This window comes from Botrytis byssoidea (genome assembly GCF_014898295.1).
Source record: "Botrytis byssoidea strain MUCL 94 chromosome Unknown BBYS_015, whole genome shotgun sequence".
In the NCBI taxonomy this organism is placed as follows: domain Eukaryota; kingdom Fungi; phylum Ascomycota; class Leotiomycetes; order Helotiales; family Sclerotiniaceae; genus Botrytis; species Botrytis byssoidea.
In genome coordinates this window covers 736,141-757,755 of record NW_024065856.1, presented here as the reverse complement: position 1 = coordinate 757,755, position 21,615 = coordinate 736,141, and the positions used below count along the sequence as shown (strand labels likewise).

Here is a 21,615-nt window from a genome sequence, read left to right as displayed (position 1 = left end):
CAAAGATTAGGTACCGCAAGGCTGATATCACAAAGTTACCACACCCCTCATTTTCTTCAACCAGGACAAAAACCACGCACATTCAACACCTTAATTATGGAAGACGACGATTTGGCACAAGTATGTCTCTGGGAAGGTTTACTCACGACCTAATACTAATTATTCTTTAGATTAGAAAAGCTCGTCTTGAGCAGCTGAAAACCCAAGGCGGAGGAGCAGGTGGTAGACCAGGCGCAGCAGGCGGCAGTGGAGGACAAGAAGATGGCAGACAGTGCGCTTGACTTTATCGAAGATTTATATAAATTACTAACCGTTTGCGCCATAGACAGCAAGAAGAAGCGGCTCGCCAATCCATCCTGACCCAAATTCTCGAACCCGAAGCGGCAGATCGTCTAGGTCGCATTAGACTTGTGAAGGAGTCGAGAGCGGTCGATGTTGAAAATCGCTTGATTATGTTGGCGCGTTCCGGACAGTTGAGATCGAAGATTACGGAGGAACAGTTGAAGGATTTGTTGAGCAGTGTGTCGGAGGCTCAGGAAACTAAAGAAAAGATTGTGGTTACCAGGAGGAAGGGTGCTTGGGATGATGACGATGATGATCTTTTCGACTTGTAGTTTGTGGTTCGGAAATTAGGGAACATATAGTGAGCAGATATTTCAGGAATGAAATCCATAATGCTGGGACAATCTTTGGCCTCCGAGGAAAAGGAGTTAATATTGCGAAATTTTGGGAAATCTACTACTATGGTATCAAATTACTGTGCTATCAAGTCCTCCTCAAGTTGCCTTTTGGGCCTTCTTTCTCTCCTTCTCCATCCGTCTGATATCTCTAAGATCAAGAGGCTTTTCAATGCCTAACTCTTCTCTTAATTCTTCCACGCTCCTTTCCAGCTGCTCCTCCCAATAAACATTAATAACCTCCTCTGCTTTCAACCCATTCGCAAACGCCCAAGGCGCATATATTGTAAAGAATCTCCTCCTCTCTGCTGGCTTCAATGACATCACAGCAAACATACTCAGACCCGTCATTGGTAACAGCGTATTAGCAAACTCAAATGCCTTGAGCGCCACTTCGCCTTCCCTCACAATAGGTAAGCCCGTTATAGCATGATAGAAGTCGTGACATTCGCGATACCTCTGCATAACATATGCGCATTCTTCGTCATCGATATATTTTACTGAATCTCGTGTATCGGGGGAAACTCCCTCGCGGTCCAACCATTCTGCGTAGCACCTGCCTACAGTGTTTGGAGGAAGCGCCCGGAGACGTGACATAGAAAGGGTCTTGGAAGATATCCTAGGGCGATCGCGAAGTATGCGTCGACCGGTAGGAGAAGAGAGCATAGCATCGCGAAGACGGTATATGAAATATGGTGTTGCGGTAGCTTCTCCACAAGCTGCGATTAGATCTAATTTCCCGGGTTAGTTGAAAGTAAATGTGGTTTTGAATGATCAATTCATACCTGCACGATAAGGATTAAAGAATGCCATTACTGCTGAGCCCACAGCCAAACCACCCCGCTCAATGGAAGTAAGTGGTACATGGCCTGGATAATTTGGAGCTGGACGGTGCAATACACTGAAGCTTCTTATGGCTAGAGTAATAGAGCAGGCGGTAAGCAATTCCCTGGGAAGGCGGGACGCCTGGTTATATAGACGAGGAGACAATGACATGTTCGAATTGTATTTTGAATTGACCCTTCCAATGTTGACGGGGTGGGATGCTACTGTAGATCAGCTTCAATTATATTGCCTGCCGCCCTGTCGTCGAGATAGCTCTCAGCAAAAGCAGCACTGGGAGAAGACTTTAGTGCTACAATTTACTTGCGCGTAACAAATGATGGATGAGATTTACACTGAATAATTGATCTCGGTGTACGAATGTTCTTTTACTATATGCCTATTTCTAGTAGTTCTAGGTGAAACTTGTGGAAATCATCAACATCACGGATCAGTCATATATCACGATTTCAGATCTTCTGCAGCGAGCAGCCCCTTCGTCTGACTACGGTGCGAGCATGGACATGCAAGTACATCAAGAGTTCACAAAATGGGCTGTGAATCAAGGTGTCGTTATCAATAATGTTTCGCCTTTCCGGTTTCCAGAAAAGGGTCTGGGACTAATAGCGAACAAGAATTTCGAGGTAAAATAAAAGAGCTGCTATATGGAATACCACCCCTCTCGAAAAGTCATGTGCTTGCTAATCTGTAGTAGATAGGTGATACTCTGGTGCAGGTCCCCATAAAGGCACTTCGTAAAGCTACGGATGTACCTTCGCAGTTTGCAGCGCTGGCACGGGAACTAGCTGTTCATGCTCTCTTCGGTCTATCTCTGGACTCACTGCTCGGGCCGGAATGGAAAGCTACTCTCCCTTCTAAACTGGACATGCATAGTTCTATGCCTTTATTCTGGGATCTCTCATTACAAGAGCTTCTTCCGTACTCATCCCAAGCTCTTCTTAAAACGCAAATGGAAAAAATCACTTCTGCTTGGACGATCATCTGCAAAGCATTTCCAGAACCACCCATAACCTACGATGAATTCATGTACAACTACAGTATTATCAACAGTAGGACATTCTACTACCTTTCATCGATCATCAAATCATCTAAACCACTACCATCTAAAGAGAATCGTCTTGCGTTGAATCCCTTCGCAGACTACATAAATCATAGTTCAGAACCCACGGTTGATGCGACTCTATGTCGCGCTGGCTACACACGTGAGCAATATCATTCCTTTACTGTTATATCACTTAATATATATATATCTTCATCCTAACCTCCATAATATGATCTGTGGAACAACTAAACCTCTCCAGAAGTCTTCGCCTAAACTCATTCCAGAGACTCATCAGCCATCGCTAACCCCTAACAATCTAGTCACGGCCTCGCAACCCATCAAGCAGGGCTCCGAAGTGCACATTTCATATGGAAGTCACAACAACGATTTCCTTCTCGTCGAGTATGGCTTTATACTCGAAGACAACCGCTGGGACGAGGTAACTCTGGATCCCTGGATAACACCATTACTAAACGGAGAGCAAAAAGAGCACCTCCAAGAGATGGGGTTTCTCGGTAAATACCTCCTGGATCGAGACACCATATGTTATCGCACGCAAGTAGTCCTCAGGATTATATGTCTGCCGATAGGTAGATGGAGAAGATTCGTACAGGGATCTGAGGGCGAAGAGGTGTCACAGGAGGCTGCGGATGAAGTTTTATTGAAAGTACTAATGGCTGGTAAGATGGAGATGATGGAAACAATCAAAAAGATAGACGAAAGCCAGGCAGGACTTGAAAGTCAAAGGAATACGTTGACCAGGCGCTCGAACCAAATTATTTTGTTGCTGAATAAAGCGTTAAATCGAATTGAATGCTAAACTTCATGAATTTTAACTTTGCGTTGTGTGATGGACTTCTTGAGAAGGCCCCTCAAATCTACTAAATCATAGCATGAGAGCCATCTTGTGCCTTGCAATACCCTTTAGTCGTCTTCGAAGGGCGAGTATTACTGACACTCGAAGCATCGTGCGAAATGGGTCAAAAGGGGTCGGTGCAACTACACAGAAGGTGGAGACTTAGTGAAAAGCAATCATCTGACAGCTCAAAATACATTCATCGTGTGAATCACACTTCTATGGTACATGCTTTATTTTGAAATACAAGTTAAGAACTGAAAGTGCTCATTATTCCAAATGTCAATTATGTCAGATTCCCGAGTTCAACGCCCTTTCCGTTATCTATACCTCATTCTGGTCTTGGTCTTTTGGCGCCGTGTGGATTCTGCCAGTCACCCCCAGCGCTTTGATTTTGTTGAAAGAACGCAGGATTGAAGTGTGGTTGCATAGGTTGGAAGGCATTCCCGCCTAATTTCTCGAGTCAGTAATAAATCCCATGGCCACTTTTGTGGTATTTAATCTCAACTGATAAGTAACTGTTTGGACGTACCTTGCATTGCACCACCCATTTGTGCCATATTACCCATGTTCATAGGCATTCCCATTCCGCCCATTCCGCCCATGGGCATACCTCCCATGGGCATACCTCCCATCATATTATTTCCCATTCCTCCTCGGCCGCCTCTCATACCTCCAGGGCCACCCCGCATGCCACCCATCATACCTCCACGATTGAATCCACCAAATTGATTTCCCATAGGGTTCCCCTGGAATCCGCCACCCATTGAAGAATTAAAGCCCCCGCCCATGGATCCTCCTGAGCCTGAAAAGTTACGGTTGAAATTGCCTTGATTCATGTTGTTGTTCATGCCTCCACGAGAAGAGTTGTATCCACCGCCACGACCGCGGAAATTACCACCAAAGTTGCCTGAAGTATGACTGCCCCTTTCACTGTTGTAACCTCCTGGTCCTGAGTTTGATCGACTATTTTGGCCTTCTTTCGTGGCGCGGGCTGGCGCGTCTTTAGGTAACGTGCGGAATGGATTGACATTTGGATTGTGGAATGTGACTGTCTGCTTCTTCACATATTGGTGACCTTCACCGAAAGCGTCAATCTTTCGTTTCACTGCCGTTGCAGCTTGTTGGGACGCAAATTCGACGTAGGCCTGTCTGGATAGAGAGTCAGTAGATGCTCGGCATTGGAAGATACGGTGTGTAGTTAATTACCCCTTGCTCTTTCCATTAACCTTGTGCTCGGAGAAAGTCATCTCCTTCAGCTCATCTTCGACTTGAGCCTGATTGATCCATCCCCGGATATCATCGTCGGTATTCCACCAATGTAATTCTGATATGAGCAAGGCCGTAGTCGCACCTTGATCGATTGGGCGATCGTCGGAGCCTTCCTTTCTCTTTACACCTTGTTGTTGAGGGGCCTGCTTGGGTATGTTGAGAATATCTCTTCCAGATTCGTCGGTACTCTTTATCTTTTGTTGACCTTCAGCGAGTTCATCCTTCTCATGACTAACCTTGATATCTACATAATCGTCATCTTGTTCTTCGTGTTTACCATTAGTTTCGGCAGCTGGTGCGACAGAAGGTTCAACGCCGTCAATCTTGACATCACCTTCATCATCTTTCTTGAAAATTGTATCCTGTTCAGTGTTGGTATCTCCATAGATATCAATGTCGAACTCGTCATCAGCCATGGCGTCTGAATGTGCACACGAGGTACCTTGACTTTCAAGTGAAGGGTGAGTTTTGGTTGACAAAATGATGTTTTGTATTGCTTATGAACAGTTTGAGTTGATGTTATGCCACAGGAAATTGGATTCTGTGAGAAAATAGAAACAGGATCAGCGGGTGAAAACAGAAGAAGGGCCATGGGATGGTAAAGGTCAACGCATGTATAGCATTGGAAGCAGAGTCTGAAATACATGGGATAGAATTCAATGAATACGTACACTCCTAAAACCTGGAGGATATTGCTTCAATAAATGAGGTCAAAGTCCGAGAGCCTTCTTTGGCAACTACAGACAGAATGGAGATAAAAGACGAAGCTCTGTGCTTGCAGTCTCTTTGAACTTTTGATGTAAAGAAGCCCAACAGATGAATAAACCTCCTATGCCGAAATATTGGAAGAAAGAGGCGAGGCAAGAAAATTGTAATCCAGCCCGAAATTGAAAAGCAGAAATGAAGATGTCAGTTGTCCAAATGCCTTGTTCATCAATAGCAGAAGCACCGAGTGACCGAAGCCTTGCTGTACAATTCCGTCCCTCAAGTAACCTTCACGTCCAGTGTTGACCGATTTGCTTGTTTGGATTGGGTGTATTGAGTTGAGCGGGTGGTGATTGATTGAATGAATGCGACGGAATTCTCGAGTCGATGTGAAGGGTCGCAATTGATATCTCTCGTTAGAACTCTGAGGTACGAGTATAGTACTTGACAACTGTAAGTCGAGTCGAGTGTGTGTGGGTGGTACTTGTGTTCACCATGAAATGTAAATCGATTCTGAGGGCAGAATGTCTCTATTGCTATATTATCGAATTATATGGAAAGAAAGCTGTGCTGTGAGAGTTCCATACAATATTTCAATGTTGGGCGCGGTATCGCGATGAGCTGAAATCCTCGTAGCTCGAGAGACCGGTAGGGTGGGTATTTGAGGAAGTAAAGATCAATGATGATTGAGAAAGGGCATGTAAAATAAACAAGAAAGGAAGGTTTGGCACTTTTTACGCCGTTGTCGATGAAGATGACCAGAGCGACGATAATATCAATATGGAGAGAGTTGAGGGAAGTGGAGGTTGAATCTCTTTCTTTGATTCTTTCTTCTCCTCTACTGTTAGATTTCGCGCGTCGCTGAGCTTCAATACCTTTTCTACCTTTTACTAAAATGGCCCAGTGCTAATTTGTTACCAGGAGCCAGGCAAGGTACTGGTGCTGGTGCTGGTGCTGGTGCTGGCTGGTATTGGTGCTAACTAAAACTAAAACTAAAACTAAAACCACGACTGTCTTAGGTAATCATTCTTAAGTAATCAATCTTATTGATGCCTAAGGTATGACAGTCGCAACCTCATGCTTCCAATCGCTTTCGGATTTTGAAGGTTCTCATTGGCCCAATCTACTTGCTTTAATTTCTTGAGCCTACCTTATCTGGCTTCTTCGAAATTCCCCCCAACTTCCTAGTTTAGTATATCTATTTGCTTCACTCGCAACAGAATTGAAAATCTTGGTCAATCATACACTTTCAAAGTTGCCAACACTGAAGCCTTGATTCGAAACTCTCGAGAATCAATTATCTACTTCCTCAAGCCCAACCTCAACTCCTCAACTTCTTCACAACCATGGCAGACCAAATTCAAGAGTTTATGGAGATTCCAAGAGACTTCATCAAAGATGGTACTCAATTTGTCAATAAATGCACCAAGCGTAAGAATCAGTATTTGCCATTGGTTTCATCGGGACATGAGATTCTAACAGATTATAGCTGATCGTCGCGAATTCCTCAACATCGCTCGAGCTGTAGCCATGGGATTTCTTATTATGGGAGCTGTCGGATATATCGTGAAATTGATCCATATACCACTCAACAACATATTGGTCGGTGGCGCATAGTTTGGGGATGGACAATGGACGATAGTTTCTGCACTACGGTGACTTGGTCGTTCGTGGGAAAGGGGAGAATTGAACCGGCACCGAACAAGGGCGAGATGGACGAGATGTTGGGCGTATAAATGGATGGAGTTTCTCTCAAAATCTAAGGATGTATTATATTTGGCCTTGGTGGCAGTTATTGTTCCTGGCATTGCTTGCGCCTGGAACAAATGGTCCTGCATTTCCAAAGTTGAATGGGACTATATTAAATGATATCCGGCACATTGTCAAAACAGCCACCGTATATTGTGAGACTTTTTTGTTGTGAAGAACGCTGGATGAAAGTTGAAGTAGCGATTTGATTGACGCTTTACATTATTCCGGCACCATGTTGAATCTAAATCACTGGCGATGCGTTCGGATGGGAAAAGCACTTCAAACCCAAGTAGGTATGAATGTACCAGGAAATGCCTTGACATGAGTAAATAAGCTGGCAACAGATATGAATTATCGATGCTTCATTACCTTGAAGCCAAAGTACAGTGTTGGCCTGGGGTCTGAAAACTTACAATGCTTCTTACCAACTTCATCTCTGACGCTTAGCTCATGAACGAGATGATTGGAGGTACGCTTCACAAGATGAAAGGGGGATGAGAAGAAGGAGCACATAACGGGGGCCACTCCCAACTGGTGTTTCTAATACAGGGAAGGCATATTACTCCCTCATTGGATGGTGTAATGTTTAGCAGTTTGTCAGAAGCTCCCAGGGTGGTGGGTTGAGAAAATGTGAACAGAAAGAAGGAAGGATGTAAGGATGTAAGGAAGTGCAACAATGGTGACTTGGGGTATAACACAGATATTGAAGGGTAGAGAAAGGCAGAGAAAGGTTAATGAGGGGATAATAATGCTTGAGGGGGTGGATGCTCGATACCAAAATCGAGGAGAATAGATCAAGTACCTACATAGGTAGTTAAGCTAGGTACCTAGTCATTGCTAGCGCGAGATGTATTGAAAAGACAAACTGGACGATAATATGGCGTTATACTCGTTATGGTCGAGTGTGACTATTCAGATAATACCTAAGCTCGAGCTCAGATATCCAGTTGTACTGGACAACATGAAAGGATGAGAATACATTTCGAGGATATATACTTCTTGACAATTAATTTCGAGAATATATTTGGAAATCGTCGTTATCGGATTTAAATGGATTTAAGTACATGTGATAAGAAACTCCGAGGTACTGATAAGAATAATGACCCTCTTTCCACTACTCCACCCCACTGACAAAGCATCCTCATCTCATGATATCACTACACTTTCCCTTGTACCAATACATCTTGTGCAGTAAGCTTCAATTCTGATATATGTCTGATCCAGACAAGTCTATACCAAATACTGATACTAATCAACAGGTGATAAACATCACTATCATTCAATCCACAAGAAATATAGATCCGTCTGAAATGAATTTGAAGTGCACCCAGTAGTGCATTGTCGTGGAATAGCTACCTCTCTCTCTTTGCCACCTACATTGTTCACTACTCCATACAATACTATTGAAAATTTTGCTTTTTGTTGTTCTGCTCCGAAGAAGCATTGGAAAATAGGCCTGTTGATTTACTCATACTCTACTACTCTCAATGGCTTCCCAAAGAGCCGTATCAGGTGCCTCCCCGTCAGATAATTCTACGACCGGGAGTGGAGCGGGAGATGATATAAACCTTATGGAGGAAGAACGAGACGACGGAGAAGATGAAAATGCAGACGATGATTATGCCGACGGGCAGGATGAGGATGATGAGATTGATGATGATGACGACGATGAAGTTGGTTTCGGTAAGTCTAGACTGTCATTGGATTTGAAACTCTCCAAGTGAGATTTTACTGACATATGTTGCCAATCTTTCAGATGTGCAAGTTGAAATTGAGGACGATGAAGACGAAGGTGCCACCGCAGTCGATCACAGTGAGACCTACACATCCTTCACTTTGCTCCATACCATCTGGCTTATACTCCGGTTCCATTTAGCTACACGAACACGATATCTTCTACGGGTGTTGGCCGCCCATCCAGATGTTCGGAACATTATACGCTTTACCACTGACCTCGACGAGGACGAGCTCGCCTTGTGGCCACGGAGGCGAAGGAGAAGTACACCTGATCCGAATAGGTTCCCTAAAGTGCCAAGCACTGTTGGAGAAGAACTAATGGCGTCGGGTGATTTTGGATCCAATGATGCACAAACTCCAGGCAGAGATGATCGCATGAAGGGACGAAAACGTTTGGCAAGAAGAATATTAGATCGCGAGATAGCATCAGGGAACTTTGCAACCCAGGTGATAAATCGGAGAACAATGGCACAAGTGAGTGGCACATAGGCAGGCATATTTTCAGGCAGCATACTAATAGAATCCCAGGAAATGCTGCCATCCTCGAATGCCGATACTATAATCAATTACGATGATCCCGTTTATTCAGGTCAATTTTCGGATGACGGCAACTTCTTCTTTGCCGTCACCAAGGATTTTAAAGTCCGCATGTATGATACATCAAACCCTTATAAGTGGCGGTACTATAAGACTGTAAGCTACCCTTATGGGCAATGTAAGTGCAACCTTTTTGTATCATGGCTTATTTCGGTCCCAACACATAATTCATCCGCGTCTCCGTTAGCTCCCATCAAATCCGTAGACAATCTTAAGTATTGACAGTCATTAGGGACCCTTACTGATGCTTCACTGAGCCCTGACAACAAATATCTCGCTTACACCTCCATACGTAGCACGGTTTGTCTCGCTCCGACAGATCCAAATGATATGGGAGATCCCTATAATCTGGAGCTAGGTGATCCTGGCACTGGTTTCCGAAATCCTAGGCTCGACCGGCGAGGGTCATTTGGTATTTGGTCAATTAGATTTTCTGGTGATGGACGTGAGCTTGTTGCCGGAACTACAGGCGGTTCCATTGTTGTATATGACATAGAAAGTCGACGTCCACTTCATAGGATTTTTGGGCATGATGAAGATGTCAATGCAGTATGTTTTGCTGACAAGTCATCGCCTCATATCCTTTACTCTGGATCAGATGATACAACTATCAAGGTGTGGGATACGAGGAGCATGGGCGATAGTCGAGAAGCGGGTGCATTTATTGGTCACATTGAGGGATTAACGTATCTCGATAGCAAAGGGGACGGTCGTAAGTTTTTCATACTTGAATGTTCAAGAACGGTACACTGAAAAAATTAAGGCTATATCCTCAGCAATGGTAAAGACCAGAGCATGAAGCTATGGGACTTGCGTATGGTCATGAGTTCGGCTCAGTTTTCCAACATCAGGGCAAATGAACGTCGCCCGGGAACAAACTTTGATTATCGCTGGGGACGTTATGATGAAGATGATTGGTACCATGATAAAAACGATAATTCTTTGGTCACATTCAGGGGCCACAGGGTAATGCGAACACTGATTAGATGCCATTTCTCTCCGCCTGGAAGTACTAATTCAAGATATGTCTATTCTGGAAGTGAAGACGGTAAAGTATACATATGGAATATGGATGCAACGCTTGCGGGCAAAGTCGATGTTTTCCAGGCAACAAAGAATACAAGGCCACCCCCACCTGGTCAATGGCACGGGGGATGGCATGGAGGATGGCGTGATGATATAGATGAAGTAAATAGTCCGAGGTGGAAAACAGTAGTTAGAGATGCTAGTTGGCATCCCACTGCTCCCATGATCGCTGGTAGGTCCACCTATTCCCACACTGATTCTTTTCGGCTAACAAATTTCAGCATCTGCGTGGAACGGTTATGGTACTGAGCAGGGCACCGTCACCACCCATTCTTGGAATGAGGGTGCTGAAGACGATGAAGCCGAGCCTAAAATGGGATTAAGGGTAAATGCGAAGTTAGAACATGATTCTCACCTTTACCCGGCCCACTTAGAGCGCAATGAAAGGATTCGACACCTCAACAGTCTACTGCCGAATGCTGATGACGATGAAAACGACGATGACGATTAGGGCATATCCAGGAGGAAATTCGCAGTTCGTAGTTCTGGGCGATGTACTGTTAGGAGTGGTTAGATATTGACGTATTAGACTTCTTTTAGGATTTCCCAGTATCATAAATCCTGCCATCTTCGAAACTCGGAGCTATTCACAATGGTATCTAGTTATATAAATGCTTCAATATTCGTCTGAAAACCACATGAAAGCTGCAACAGTACCACTGTACAGCGTGTGCCCCATCGTGCGTGTATAATTAACGTAAGCTCAATATTTTTAAAGTTGTAGATACTTATGCGACAAATATAGAGGACCCGCTGACAGACTGGTTTGTGTCAATTACGCTTGCTGCCCGCACCATTCTGGGGCGACACCTTCAAATCATGATCTATAAGAAGTGAGAAGACAAGTCATCCATTATTATAATTTGGCATTTTGTGAATAGAGGAATCACGGTGCAACACTCGTCTCTCGGTGTCCGTGCTATCTAAAAAAGCGGTTGTATGCACGCAGGGTGGAAGTGGATCGGCGAGTGTAGTGAGTCATGAATAAGTCGGTGGGCTTACTTAAAAGGATTACAAGTCAATCGTTGTAGCTGGGCTTCGCGTTAATTACTTCATTTCCTCTAATGAAGCTTTTTGGCCGGTTACGATGTCCATTGGTTTTGGTCTTCCAGTAGTCGAGAAATATCCATCTCGCCAATATAAGGGAATGGGGGTGGAGGCCAATCGAAAGACTGCGAGAATGACAAGCTGTCCGTATGTTCTGCGGTAGGCTATTTGGTGTTAATGGAAGATTCTTAAGTGGGAAACTGGAATAAGATGGATGGTAACTGTACCTTTAAAATATCATGATTCAAAGCAAATGTAGTTGAATCGATTGTAGCGTGATTAGATGTGTTGGACAGGTCCTCGGCCTGTGTAGGCTTGCTCTGAGACTGTAATGCTGTCCGAGTAGTATCATCCTCCCCGGATCGAAACAGTTCGGGATGCTTGTTCCGCAGGCGATCTCTAAGATCAGTAGGCTGTCGGTCCTGAAGGTTGAATTGGGGATCTCTCTGTATCCTTGTCCACGCAGGCCCGTAAATATTATAACCTTCTCTAATTTCACGATCGTCTTGGCTCGAGAAGGGACGTTTCTTCCTCCGATCTGACTCTTTGAATGGCCTTCTTATTCCTAGCTCTTGAAGGTCTGTAAGATTTCTCCGATGGTTTCGAGGCTTTCGCCCAGGATTTGAACCAGAGTTTGACACATTCTCATCAGCCTCTTGGTAATCACCAGTCATGAAATCTCCGGTTAATGGGTCGAAAGTTACCAATTCCGTTTTTGGCTGTGCCTTTGCACTCTCTGCCTTGGTACTAGTATGATGGTTTCTGGAATTGCGGCTTCCAGCTCTAAGTTCTTCTGGGCAACAAGTCCTAAAGCGATCTTTCAGGTCTACTCCTGACCTATTGTTGAAAGTAAAATTGGGATCTTCCAATATGTCCATCCACTTCCCCACGCCATACTTATCCACACCAAGCAGTAGGTTGTTCGTCTCGTGTTCGGACCACTTGTTTCTTGTCTTGACGTTTTTTCTCTTTTTCTTCGTACTTGGTTTCTGGCCCAAGACTTCCTGGGTCATCGCTACGATCACACCATCTGTTTTCAAGTCCTCTCTCATTTCTGTGACTTTGGGGGCCAAAGCATTCAGGGTATTTCTCCCATGACTATCGTGAAATGAGCTTGATGCGATAGGCGGGAACAAGGCAGCCTGAGGGGGCGGTTCATGCAAGCCGATGATAATAGGGGGCACTACTTGTTTGTTTGATCTTTGCTTTTTGGGTGGTCTAGGCAATTGAACAAACTCATCAATCCCATTCTCCCTATGCTGTTGCTTTTTGGGATGTAGTGGTCTTGCGTTGCCAGTATTGTCATCTAAAATCTTTCGCAGAGATTGCGGAGAAGAACTACCCAATGTTCGTTCAGTCGCACTAATGTCCTTTCCCATCCCCGCATTTCCTACTCGCAAACCCTCTTCTGAGTCTCGATAATTGACTTCATTGTCGTCAATTGGAGCAATGGAGGAGGAATGCTGCGATACTTGTGATGATGGCTCACCAGATCGTGTTCCAGCATTGGGTTCCAAAACAAGCGGTCGGTGAGAAGTTTGCAGAATGTTTCGATCGTGCAATGGAGGAAGTTCTAAAGAGGGGGGGGCTGTGATGGCTTCAGATGCATCGTTATTAAGAATAGACATTAAATGGGGCTCAATAGTTGTACGCATTATGTTGTCATGGAACCGACATATTGTGAAGACGTTGAGATTGGCAATTGCTCTCTTGTATGATAAGGAATGAGTATGTAGAGAATACAAAAGAAATTGGCCCAGAAACAAGAGACCAGAGTCAAGAATGGAAGAATGGAAGAATGAAAGATTGTAACGAGGGAAAGTGATAGATTATTCATAGATAGATGAAATGATCTATGATGTGAACTTTATTAATAAGTTTCAATAACTTTTCAATCTAGTTCGTTCCAGATGATGAGCCTCACCAGTCACACATAATTACTAAGAATAAATATCTCCGCACGTTACTAGTGGATGAAAATCAATACTATCCAACTCTATTGAAATTGATACTCGATCATTTCTATAAATATATTACTTATATATAAAAAAATTCATTAGAAAATGCGACTGTATATCATATAACATTCTTGGCTTATTATTGAGAAATATTTAGTTATTAAATAAAGAGAAGGGAAAAAATCCGATAATGTGACTTATTAGTATACAGATTATATCAATATGTGGATCACTTTCACCTCAATTCACTCTTTCAAAGTTATATTATTCAATAATTATGAAATCAATTAATTAAAATTATAATAATTACAATAATCTAGAATCTATTATATTATTTTAACAAATTCTTATATTATATTTAATCCTTTTGTATTTATTATGATATCAACTAAAAAATATTTCTTTATTAGAATTTCTTTTTTCTAATATTTATTATATTAAATCTAAATATTAATTTTTATTAACATAATATATTAAGAGCTTTTTATTTAATAGATATTTCTTTTTAATATATTTAAGTTTTTTTATAAATTAATGTTTATTTAATATCTGATTTATTTATTAAAATATATAAATTTCTATATTTAAAAGTGTACTTTTATAAGCTAATCTTCTTATATTTTTAATTAAAGTTAATATAATCTCGAATATAGATATAAAACAACTTAATTGATAATAAATTATTTGAGATTTAATTAATATTGATTAAAAAAGAATTTCAATTCAATTATAAAAAGTTTAAGAAGTTTATTAATTTAGATCAAAAAAGGAGAGAATAGATGTACAAATTCGAATATCTAATTTCGAGAAAATAACTTTAGGATTAAATGAGATTAAATTTATTTTTCAAAGTCCTGATTTTATATTTTGAGAGTTAATTGATTCTTTATATATAGTTTTAAAAGTTATAAAGAATTCAATTTTTGAAATATAATTAATATATATTTTGATAAATCTTATCACGGTGCAGGAGATAGACACTAGGTAAGATGTATGATATTCTACAAGGAGTAAAGAAGGAGACAAAGAGATACTGACTATATGAATAACGAATGCCTAAGGTATCCATATAGCTATATATTGAACCTGTAATAGTACCTTCCTTTAATAACTTGTTTATTCTAAGTAAATAGAAGAATTAGTATCACAATATTTATTATAATATTTTAAATCAAATAAACAAAGAAAATAAATAATTTTTCATTATTTCCCTTTGTAAACAAATAAAATTATTCTTATTTTTGTTTCTGATCCTTTTTTGATTCTTTTTTGATTCTTTTTTAATTATTTTTTGATTTTTTTTTAATTTCTTTCAAATTCAATTAAAACCTGTTTATTTTTTGTTTTAAAAAAATCTAGTTTTTTTTTATTAAATTAATTTTTGAATTATTGATTCTATTATTATATCAATTACTGATATTAGCAAAAGGATTGTTTTTATTATAAAGTTTTTCAGAACTTATTTCAATAATCTAGGTTTCTTAGAGTATATATAATAATATTCAGCTAAAAGCTTTTTATTCTTTTTCAAATCTGAAACTGATTGTTAAATAGGGATATAATATTTCTATTTGATTAAATAATAATAGTTATCTTTATTATAATTATTTATAATTTCTTTGAAAATCCATTTTTATATTAATTCGTTTTTATTATTCTTTCTTTTGAAAACTCTATTCCTGATTATAACTAATTTTGATTTATTAATTGCTATTTGTATAGAGAATCGCTTTTTGTTATTAATTAGAAAAAAAAGGAAATAATAAAAAATCAGAAAAATATAAATGTTTTTTAGTAATTGAATAAAACAAAAGTATAAATAGACTTTTAAAATCTTATATAATTCGATCTAGTGATTATCTAACTTTTTTATTTTTTGAAAAGTTTTTATATTTCTAATATTAATAAAAACTCTTTATTCAATATTATATCGAAGTGAATTAGTTTGATATTGATTTATATTCTCTTTGTAAATTGTAATTGTTTATTGAATTAAAATCTATAATTAAAATAAAATCCATTTCATTCTTTTAATAATCTTATTATTTTTAAAAAATTTGTGTTTTTATATTAATATTATTTCTAATAAATATAGTTTATTAAACTTAATTCTGAAATATAAATTAAATCTATAATTAATAAAGAATAAAAAGTATTTTGTAATCTCAGATATTATATTATTTAAAGCGAATTTAGTTAATAATAATTATTATATTTAATTATTTTAATAAAAGTTTACAAAAATATAGAAATATTATTTTAAAAATAAGTTTACTCTTTTTATTTAATTATTTATTTATAAATAAAAAATTGAAAAGTATTTAAATATAATTATTAAGTATTTTAATAATTAAAATCAAAACCTGAAAATGAATTATATTCTTTAATTAGAAATTATATTATTTAGTAGATTATATAGTATATAAATATAATTAATAAAGATATTGATAAATTTATTTATAATTAATATATATATATTAAAGTATTATATTTTAATTAAATAGTATATAATAATCAAAATATATTTATAATTAAAGTTATAATATATATAAATAGGAAATAGAGTGATATATTTTATTAAAATATTTAATTAGATTTTGAATAGAATTAGTAAAAAATATAGAAAATCAAATAAAATTGATTTAAAAGATTTAATATATATATAAAGTTAATATATTTAAATATATATAACAATTTTCTAATATATTTAAGATTATTAATAGATTCGAAAAATAAAATCGATTATTTTAATTCTTTTAGAGTATTCTATAGAATTAAAGGAATGTATTCTATAAATTATTTGGATTTTCAATTTATTATCTAATAGAATTTATAGTCTTTTATAATAATAAATCTTATAATCAATTAGAATACAATCTTATATAAAAATATATAATATCTTTTTGAAAACTATAGATCATTTTTAAATAAATGGATTTTCGATTATAGTAATTAGCTATTGAATTATATTTAATTTCTTATATATAATATTGATTAATTTATTAATTTATTATAAAGATTAATATTAAATTTATTTATTAATAGAATTATATATTCTTTATTCTTAAAATACTTATTATTCCTTATTACAAAATCGGGTTGATTCTTTTATTTATAATTTAAAATATTTAATTGAATAATCTTAAATCCTAATTAATAAATAATACAGAAATTATATTAAAAAAGAAATTTAGATTAATAGATTTATTATTAATTGAATATCTTTATAATTATAAAATATTCGAGATTCTTATAATTGATAAGGATTTCGAATTGATATTAGAAATCTTAAAACTTTGAATACTATTTTTTTATAGATTTGATAATTATAAAAAGTTTTTTATTATAGATCTTATAATTATATTTAATTATTGAATATTTTAAGGAAAAATAAATTATAGATTAAAGTATATTATTTGAATTGTATTATAAAAGAATATTATTAAATACTTAATTTAATATATCTATTTCCAAAATTGTTTTTTTATTATAATTAAAATAAATAAGAATTAATATTATAATAAAAGAGTTTTTAAATATAAAAAAAATATTTCTTTAATTAGTCTTTCAAATCTATATTAAATCCTTTTGTATTAAATTATTAAATAATTAATAGATTTTTAAAAAGTTTTATATAGATTATTAATAGAAATTAATAAATCCCAGAAATTATTATAAATCTTTTATAGAAAAAAACTATTTTTAGGAGATAATAATAATAATTTTATTTAAATCTATTTATATATCTTTAATTATAATAATTAATTCTAAATATTATATTAAAATAATTTTGAATTTGTATTTATTAATATCAATTTAAAAACTAATATTAATTAATTTCTATACTATATTTTAAATATAATCTCTATATTCAAATATATCCGCTAAATATATAAGAATATTATCGAAATAGATGATATAATATTTATTAAATTTATCAATAAAGTATAATTAATATAATATTAAAAAGAAATTAGGGTATTATAAAAATCGAATAATATAATTAAGGATTCAAAAAGTTTAAAGCGAATAATAAATACTATCTTCTATTTATCACTCTTTATAGTTCATATCTTATTAAAAACAATAATAATATCTAATTTAATATATATCTTAATATTACAAAATATATTCAAATTTTATAAATAATTAGAAAAAGATATCGATTCTTTATTATAATATTATTTAATTTATAATAATTTTAATAAATATATATATTATTATTAGACTTTACAACTAAAAATAAAGATATAATATTATAGAATCTAGATTTATAAATAAAATCTTTATTAAAATTATTATTGATTTATTTATAAATTATTTATAATTCAAATAACAAAAATAATTAATTCTTAAAATAAAAAAACTTTTTTCTAAATATTAATTTGATTTTGTAATTTCAGATTCAATATAATAAAAGAATATCAATATTTTGGAAAAGAAATATAAATAGTTTATTTTATAATCAATAAAAAAGTTTTTTTTATATATTAATATTATTAAATTTAGATTTTTTAATAAAAAATTTAAAATATTTATTTTCAAGATTTGTTATAAATAAATTGATTTATAATAATCGAGAATAAAATTATATAAATATAAAAATAATTATATAAAGATTTTATAAAGATTTCTATTATTTTATAGAATACTCTTATATTCCTTATCTTCAAAACTAATAAAATTTAAAAAAAAAGTTGTTTTTAGAATTATTGATTTTATAAATATAATCCAATTCAATTTATTCTAAATGAACTAGATTGTTTGAATATTATTTTATTAATAAAAGGAAATAAAGCTTGTAATATAAAGTTAATAGATATTCTTTATATTAGAGTTTTTTTTAAATAATTATACATTTGATATTAAAATAAAAAATAATAATAATAGGTTTTGTTATAAATTAGAATTATAATAATATAATTCAATAATCTTTTTGATTGAAATTGAATAAATACTAAAACAATTATTGATTATTTGGATTTATATATATACTCCTTTTTTATAAATTCTAATATAATAATAATTTATTTTTTCTATAAATATTTTATTTATAGTAATATTATAATCTTTATTTGAATATTTTAAAGAAGATAATAAAATATAGCTTTTATTTTTAGTATTATTCTTTATATATAAATATTAATAAATAATCTTTTGATTCTTATTTGATTCTCTTCAAATTTCAATAGAATTAATTTTGATTAAAGGTTTTTTTAAAATTCTAGTAAAATTTGATATTAATTGGGGTAAGTTTATTATTAGGGTTTATATTATATTTAAAGAGTTTTAGGAGTAATATCTTATAATGTAATAAATTAATATAAAAAAAAGAATTATTTTAAATCAATTTATAAAGAGATTATAATATTGGAGTTAAAGCAACCCGAAAATAATTAATATTTCTAAAAAAAAAATGATAATAAAAAATAGCTAGATTTTATAATATAGATTTATAACTATTTTTATAATAAAATAATTAAAAATAATATTTATTATTTTATTATCTATTAAATGAAGTTTTTATCAATATAATAGAATTTAGATCTATATCTTATAGTTTTCAATAAAGATATAATTAATAAAGGCTTTTTTGGAATATTTATTATCAATAAAACTAATTATATTAAAAAAAGAATTATATATTAGAAATATAATAATTTAAATAAATAAAGATTTATTATTTATAAAACTAAGTTATAAAGACTTTATATTAATTATAATACATTTTATTTATTTTTTATTCTTAAATAATTTCTGTAAACAATTTATTATAAAAATAATATATTTCCTGAAAAATCATATAGATTGGATTAAATAGATAATAAAGCTATATTTTGTATAAATATATTAAAATCATTTTCAAAAAATAATAAAAAATCACTTTTAATATAATTATAAAATATATTAAATTACTAATAAGATTTAGGGTTATTTTGATTATTATTATTATTGTTATAATTATTCCAAGAATTATATTCCTAAAAATCGTTTTAATTATAAAATCCTTTTTGATTATTAAAATATTAATTAAAATATTAATTATTTCAATTAATGGAAATATTTCGATATAAGCTATAATTATTAAAACCTTTACAAAAATTTATAAATCTAAAGTTTTTTTTAGTTGTTTATTATATATTCATTTATTTCTTGATATTATAATCTTATATTGAATAATTAGGTTTCTTATAATAATGGTAGAAATTAAATTGATATTCCTTTTTTTATTATTGATTTTATATTTTGAAAATATTGAGATTTATAGAATTAAATAATATTAATATAATAGATAATATATTAATTAGGAATATATAAGATTATATAAAACTCGAATTCATTTTTGATTCTAAAAGATATTTATTTTCTTATAAATTCTAATTTCAAATTTCAAATTTCTATTTTCAATTTTTGATATCAATAAAAGAACAAAGATTGAAATCTTATATAAATAATTATTAAAAATTGTAGAAAATCTTTGTTTTTATTATTACAATTATTTTATATAATTATTTGTAATATATTATACTAAAATATTTTAATTAAATATAAAAGATTAAAAAAGATATTTTATTAATTATTTTAAATTTATTAAATTAAATTAAGACTTTATATACTATATTGATTAAAATATAAAGTCTATTAAACTTATTAAAAAAGAAATTATTAATAATATGGATTAAGATTCTATTAATAATATTATTTATATTAATCAATTTCTTTTAATATATATAATTATTAATAAAAAAGATTAAATATAAAAACTTTTTTTTATATTGAAAATAATTGGATTGATTATTTAATAGATTTGTAAATCTTATTTTCAAATAGTATATTTCTTTTATTAAGATATTAATTCTATTTTCTCTTTTTAAAGAGATTTAGGGTTTTTTAAAGTTTATTATTAATTAATTCCACTTTGAACAAAAGTATTTAATAGATTTTATACAAATTGAGATTATAATAATTAAATTAATTGAAATTGAATATTTAATTGATTTTTTATAATAATCTTGAAGAAATACTTTATAATCAAATCTTATTCAAATATTTATTAAATAATAAAAAATGAATTAAATATATAATTAATAATATTATATAATAATTAAGATAATCCTATTAATCTTATATTAATATCAATAAAGGAAAAGGGCTGTAAAATTTATGATTTTAAAGACTAAATAGTTTTTCTATAATCCATTATTATTGATTAAAAGCATTATTGATTTTAGTTTTAAATATCTCAAATAAAATAGATAATAATAAATTAATGCTCAAAATACTTGATATATCAATTATAATAGAAAAAAAGAATAAAACAAAAACAAAAACAAAAACAAAAATAAAAATAAAAATAAAGACGAAAATAAAGACAAAAATAAAAACGAAAATAAAGAAATATAAAAAGTATAAAAAGTATAAAAGATTATAAAAACTATAAAAAGATCTGCCTTGAATAAATGAAAACAAAAACAAAGAATTTCTTTTCAAAATTGGATTGTTTTTGCTACAATAAAACTCTTTTGTAAAATAGAATATACTATTATAGTATAGAAGATAGATATTAAATAAAATATATAATATTCTATAAGAAGTAAAGAAGAAAGCAAAAAGGCGCTGACTGTATGGATAGCGGATGCCTAAGGCATCCACATAGCTACGTATTGAACCCGTGACAAATCTATTAATTTAGTTATTATATAAACATTTTAAATTATTAAAATAATCTATATTAAATAATTAAATTAAATAATTTAAATATAATAGTAAATCTAAATATATAATATTATTCTTTTTATAATATATTTAAAAGACTTTTGATTTATAATTTTTATATTTATTTAATACTAATATTCGATATTTATTCTTTCTTTAATTCTTAATATATTTATTAAAATGTTTTAATTATTCTAAATCTATTTTATTATTTCATTATTTATTAAATATAATTTTAATAATCTAATTCATAAAAAAATCAGTTTCAGTATATCAATTAAAAAAATAAATCTATTTTTGAACTATTAAAAATAGGGATATAATTTT

General features: G+C 32.8%; 7 protein-coding genes across 7 annotated transcripts; 4 read left to right on the top strand and 3 right to left on the bottom strand.

The window, feature by feature from the left end:
• Positions 1-96: 96 nt before the first annotated feature.
• EAE97_007706 (uncharacterized protein) lies at positions 97-614 on the top strand (the record flags this gene model as incomplete). The annotated part of the gene is made up of 3 exons (XM_038878220.1): positions 97-120; positions 171-271; positions 326-614. The coding sequence occupies 3 exons, from the start codon at positions 97-99 to the stop codon at positions 612-614; spliced, it is 414 nt and encodes a 137-aa protein (XP_038731058.1).
• A 162-nt stretch (positions 615-776) lies between these two features.
• On the bottom strand, positions 777-1,673 carry EAE97_007705 (uncharacterized protein; the record flags this gene model as incomplete). The annotated part of the gene is made up of 2 exons (XM_038878219.1): positions 777-1,408; positions 1,463-1,673. The coding sequence occupies 2 exons, from the start codon at positions 1,671-1,673 to the stop codon at positions 777-779; spliced, it is 843 nt and encodes a 280-aa protein (XP_038731057.1).
• A 201-nt stretch (positions 1,674-1,874) lies between these two features.
• Positions 1,875-3,565, top strand: EAE97_007704 (uncharacterized protein). The gene is made up of 3 exons (XM_038878218.1): positions 1,875-2,143; positions 2,215-2,722; positions 2,883-3,565. The coding sequence occupies exons 1-3, from the start codon at positions 2,018-2,020 to the stop codon at positions 3,380-3,382; spliced, it is 1,134 nt and encodes a 377-aa protein (XP_038731056.1). The 5' UTR covers positions 1,875-2,017; the 3' UTR covers positions 3,383-3,565.
• A 184-nt stretch (positions 3,566-3,749) lies between these two features.
• Positions 3,750-5,106, bottom strand: EAE97_007703 (uncharacterized protein; the record flags this gene model as incomplete). Its single annotated transcript, XM_038878217.1, has 3 exons — positions 3,750-3,868; positions 3,951-4,570; positions 4,628-5,106. The coding sequence occupies 3 exons, from the start codon at positions 5,104-5,106 to the stop codon at positions 3,750-3,752; spliced, it is 1,218 nt and encodes a 405-aa protein (XP_038731055.1).
• A 1,403-nt stretch (positions 5,107-6,509) lies between these two features.
• EAE97_007702 (uncharacterized protein) lies at positions 6,510-7,293 on the top strand. Its single transcript, XM_038878216.1, has 2 exons — positions 6,510-6,826; positions 6,885-7,293. The coding sequence occupies exons 1-2, from the start codon at positions 6,742-6,744 to the stop codon at positions 7,010-7,012; spliced, it is 213 nt and encodes a 70-aa protein (XP_038731054.1). The 5' UTR covers positions 6,510-6,741; the 3' UTR covers positions 7,013-7,293.
• Positions 7,294-8,348: 1,055 nt separating this feature from the next.
• Positions 8,349-11,518, top strand: EAE97_007701 (uncharacterized protein). Its single transcript, XM_038878215.1, has 7 exons — positions 8,349-8,830; positions 8,904-9,358; positions 9,413-9,599; positions 9,714-10,193; positions 10,245-10,739; positions 10,789-11,042; positions 11,097-11,518. The coding sequence occupies exons 1-6, from the start codon at positions 8,635-8,637 to the stop codon at positions 11,016-11,018; spliced, it is 2,043 nt and encodes a 680-aa protein (XP_038731053.1). The 5' UTR covers positions 8,349-8,634; the 3' UTR covers positions 11,019-11,042; positions 11,097-11,518.
• A 131-nt stretch (positions 11,519-11,649) lies between these two features.
• On the bottom strand, positions 11,650-13,269 carry EAE97_007700 (uncharacterized protein; the record flags this gene model as incomplete). Its single annotated transcript, XM_038878214.1, has 2 exons — positions 11,650-11,778; positions 11,842-13,269. 2 exons carry the CDS (start codon positions 13,267-13,269, stop codon positions 11,650-11,652), a joined length of 1,557 nt encoding a protein of 518 aa, XP_038731052.1.
• Positions 13,270-21,615: the final 8,346 nt, after the last annotated feature.

Excerpts from the sequence above, each read along its gene's own strand:
- EAE97_007704 (XM_038878218.1), top strand. The coding sequence starts at position 2,018 with ATGGACATGCAAGTACATCAAGAGTTCACAAAATGGGCTGTGAATCAA. Across the intron at positions 2,144-2,214 it reads TAGCGAACAAGAATTTCGAG|ATAGGTGATACTCTGGTGCA; the intron begins GTAAAATAAAAG and ends AATCTGTAGTAG. Across the intron at positions 2,723-2,882 it reads ATGTCGCGCTGGCTACACAC|TCACGGCCTCGCAACCCATC; the intron begins GTGAGCAATATC and ends CTAACAATCTAG.
- EAE97_007702 (XM_038878216.1), top strand. The coding sequence starts at position 6,742 with ATGGCAGACCAAATTCAAGAGTTTATGGAGATTCCAAGAGACTTCATC. Across the intron at positions 6,827-6,884 it reads TGTCAATAAATGCACCAAGC|CTGATCGTCGCGAATTCCTC; the intron begins GTAAGAATCAGT and ends AACAGATTATAG.
- EAE97_007701 (XM_038878215.1), top strand. The coding sequence starts at position 8,635 with ATGGCTTCCCAAAGAGCCGTATCAGGTGCCTCCCCGTCAGATAATTCT. Across the intron at positions 8,831-8,903 it reads CGACGATGAAGTTGGTTTCG|ATGTGCAAGTTGAAATTGAG; the intron begins GTAAGTCTAGAC and ends CCAATCTTTCAG. Across the intron at positions 9,600-9,713 it reads AAGCTACCCTTATGGGCAAT|GGACCCTTACTGATGCTTCA; the intron begins GTAAGTGCAACC and ends GACAGTCATTAG.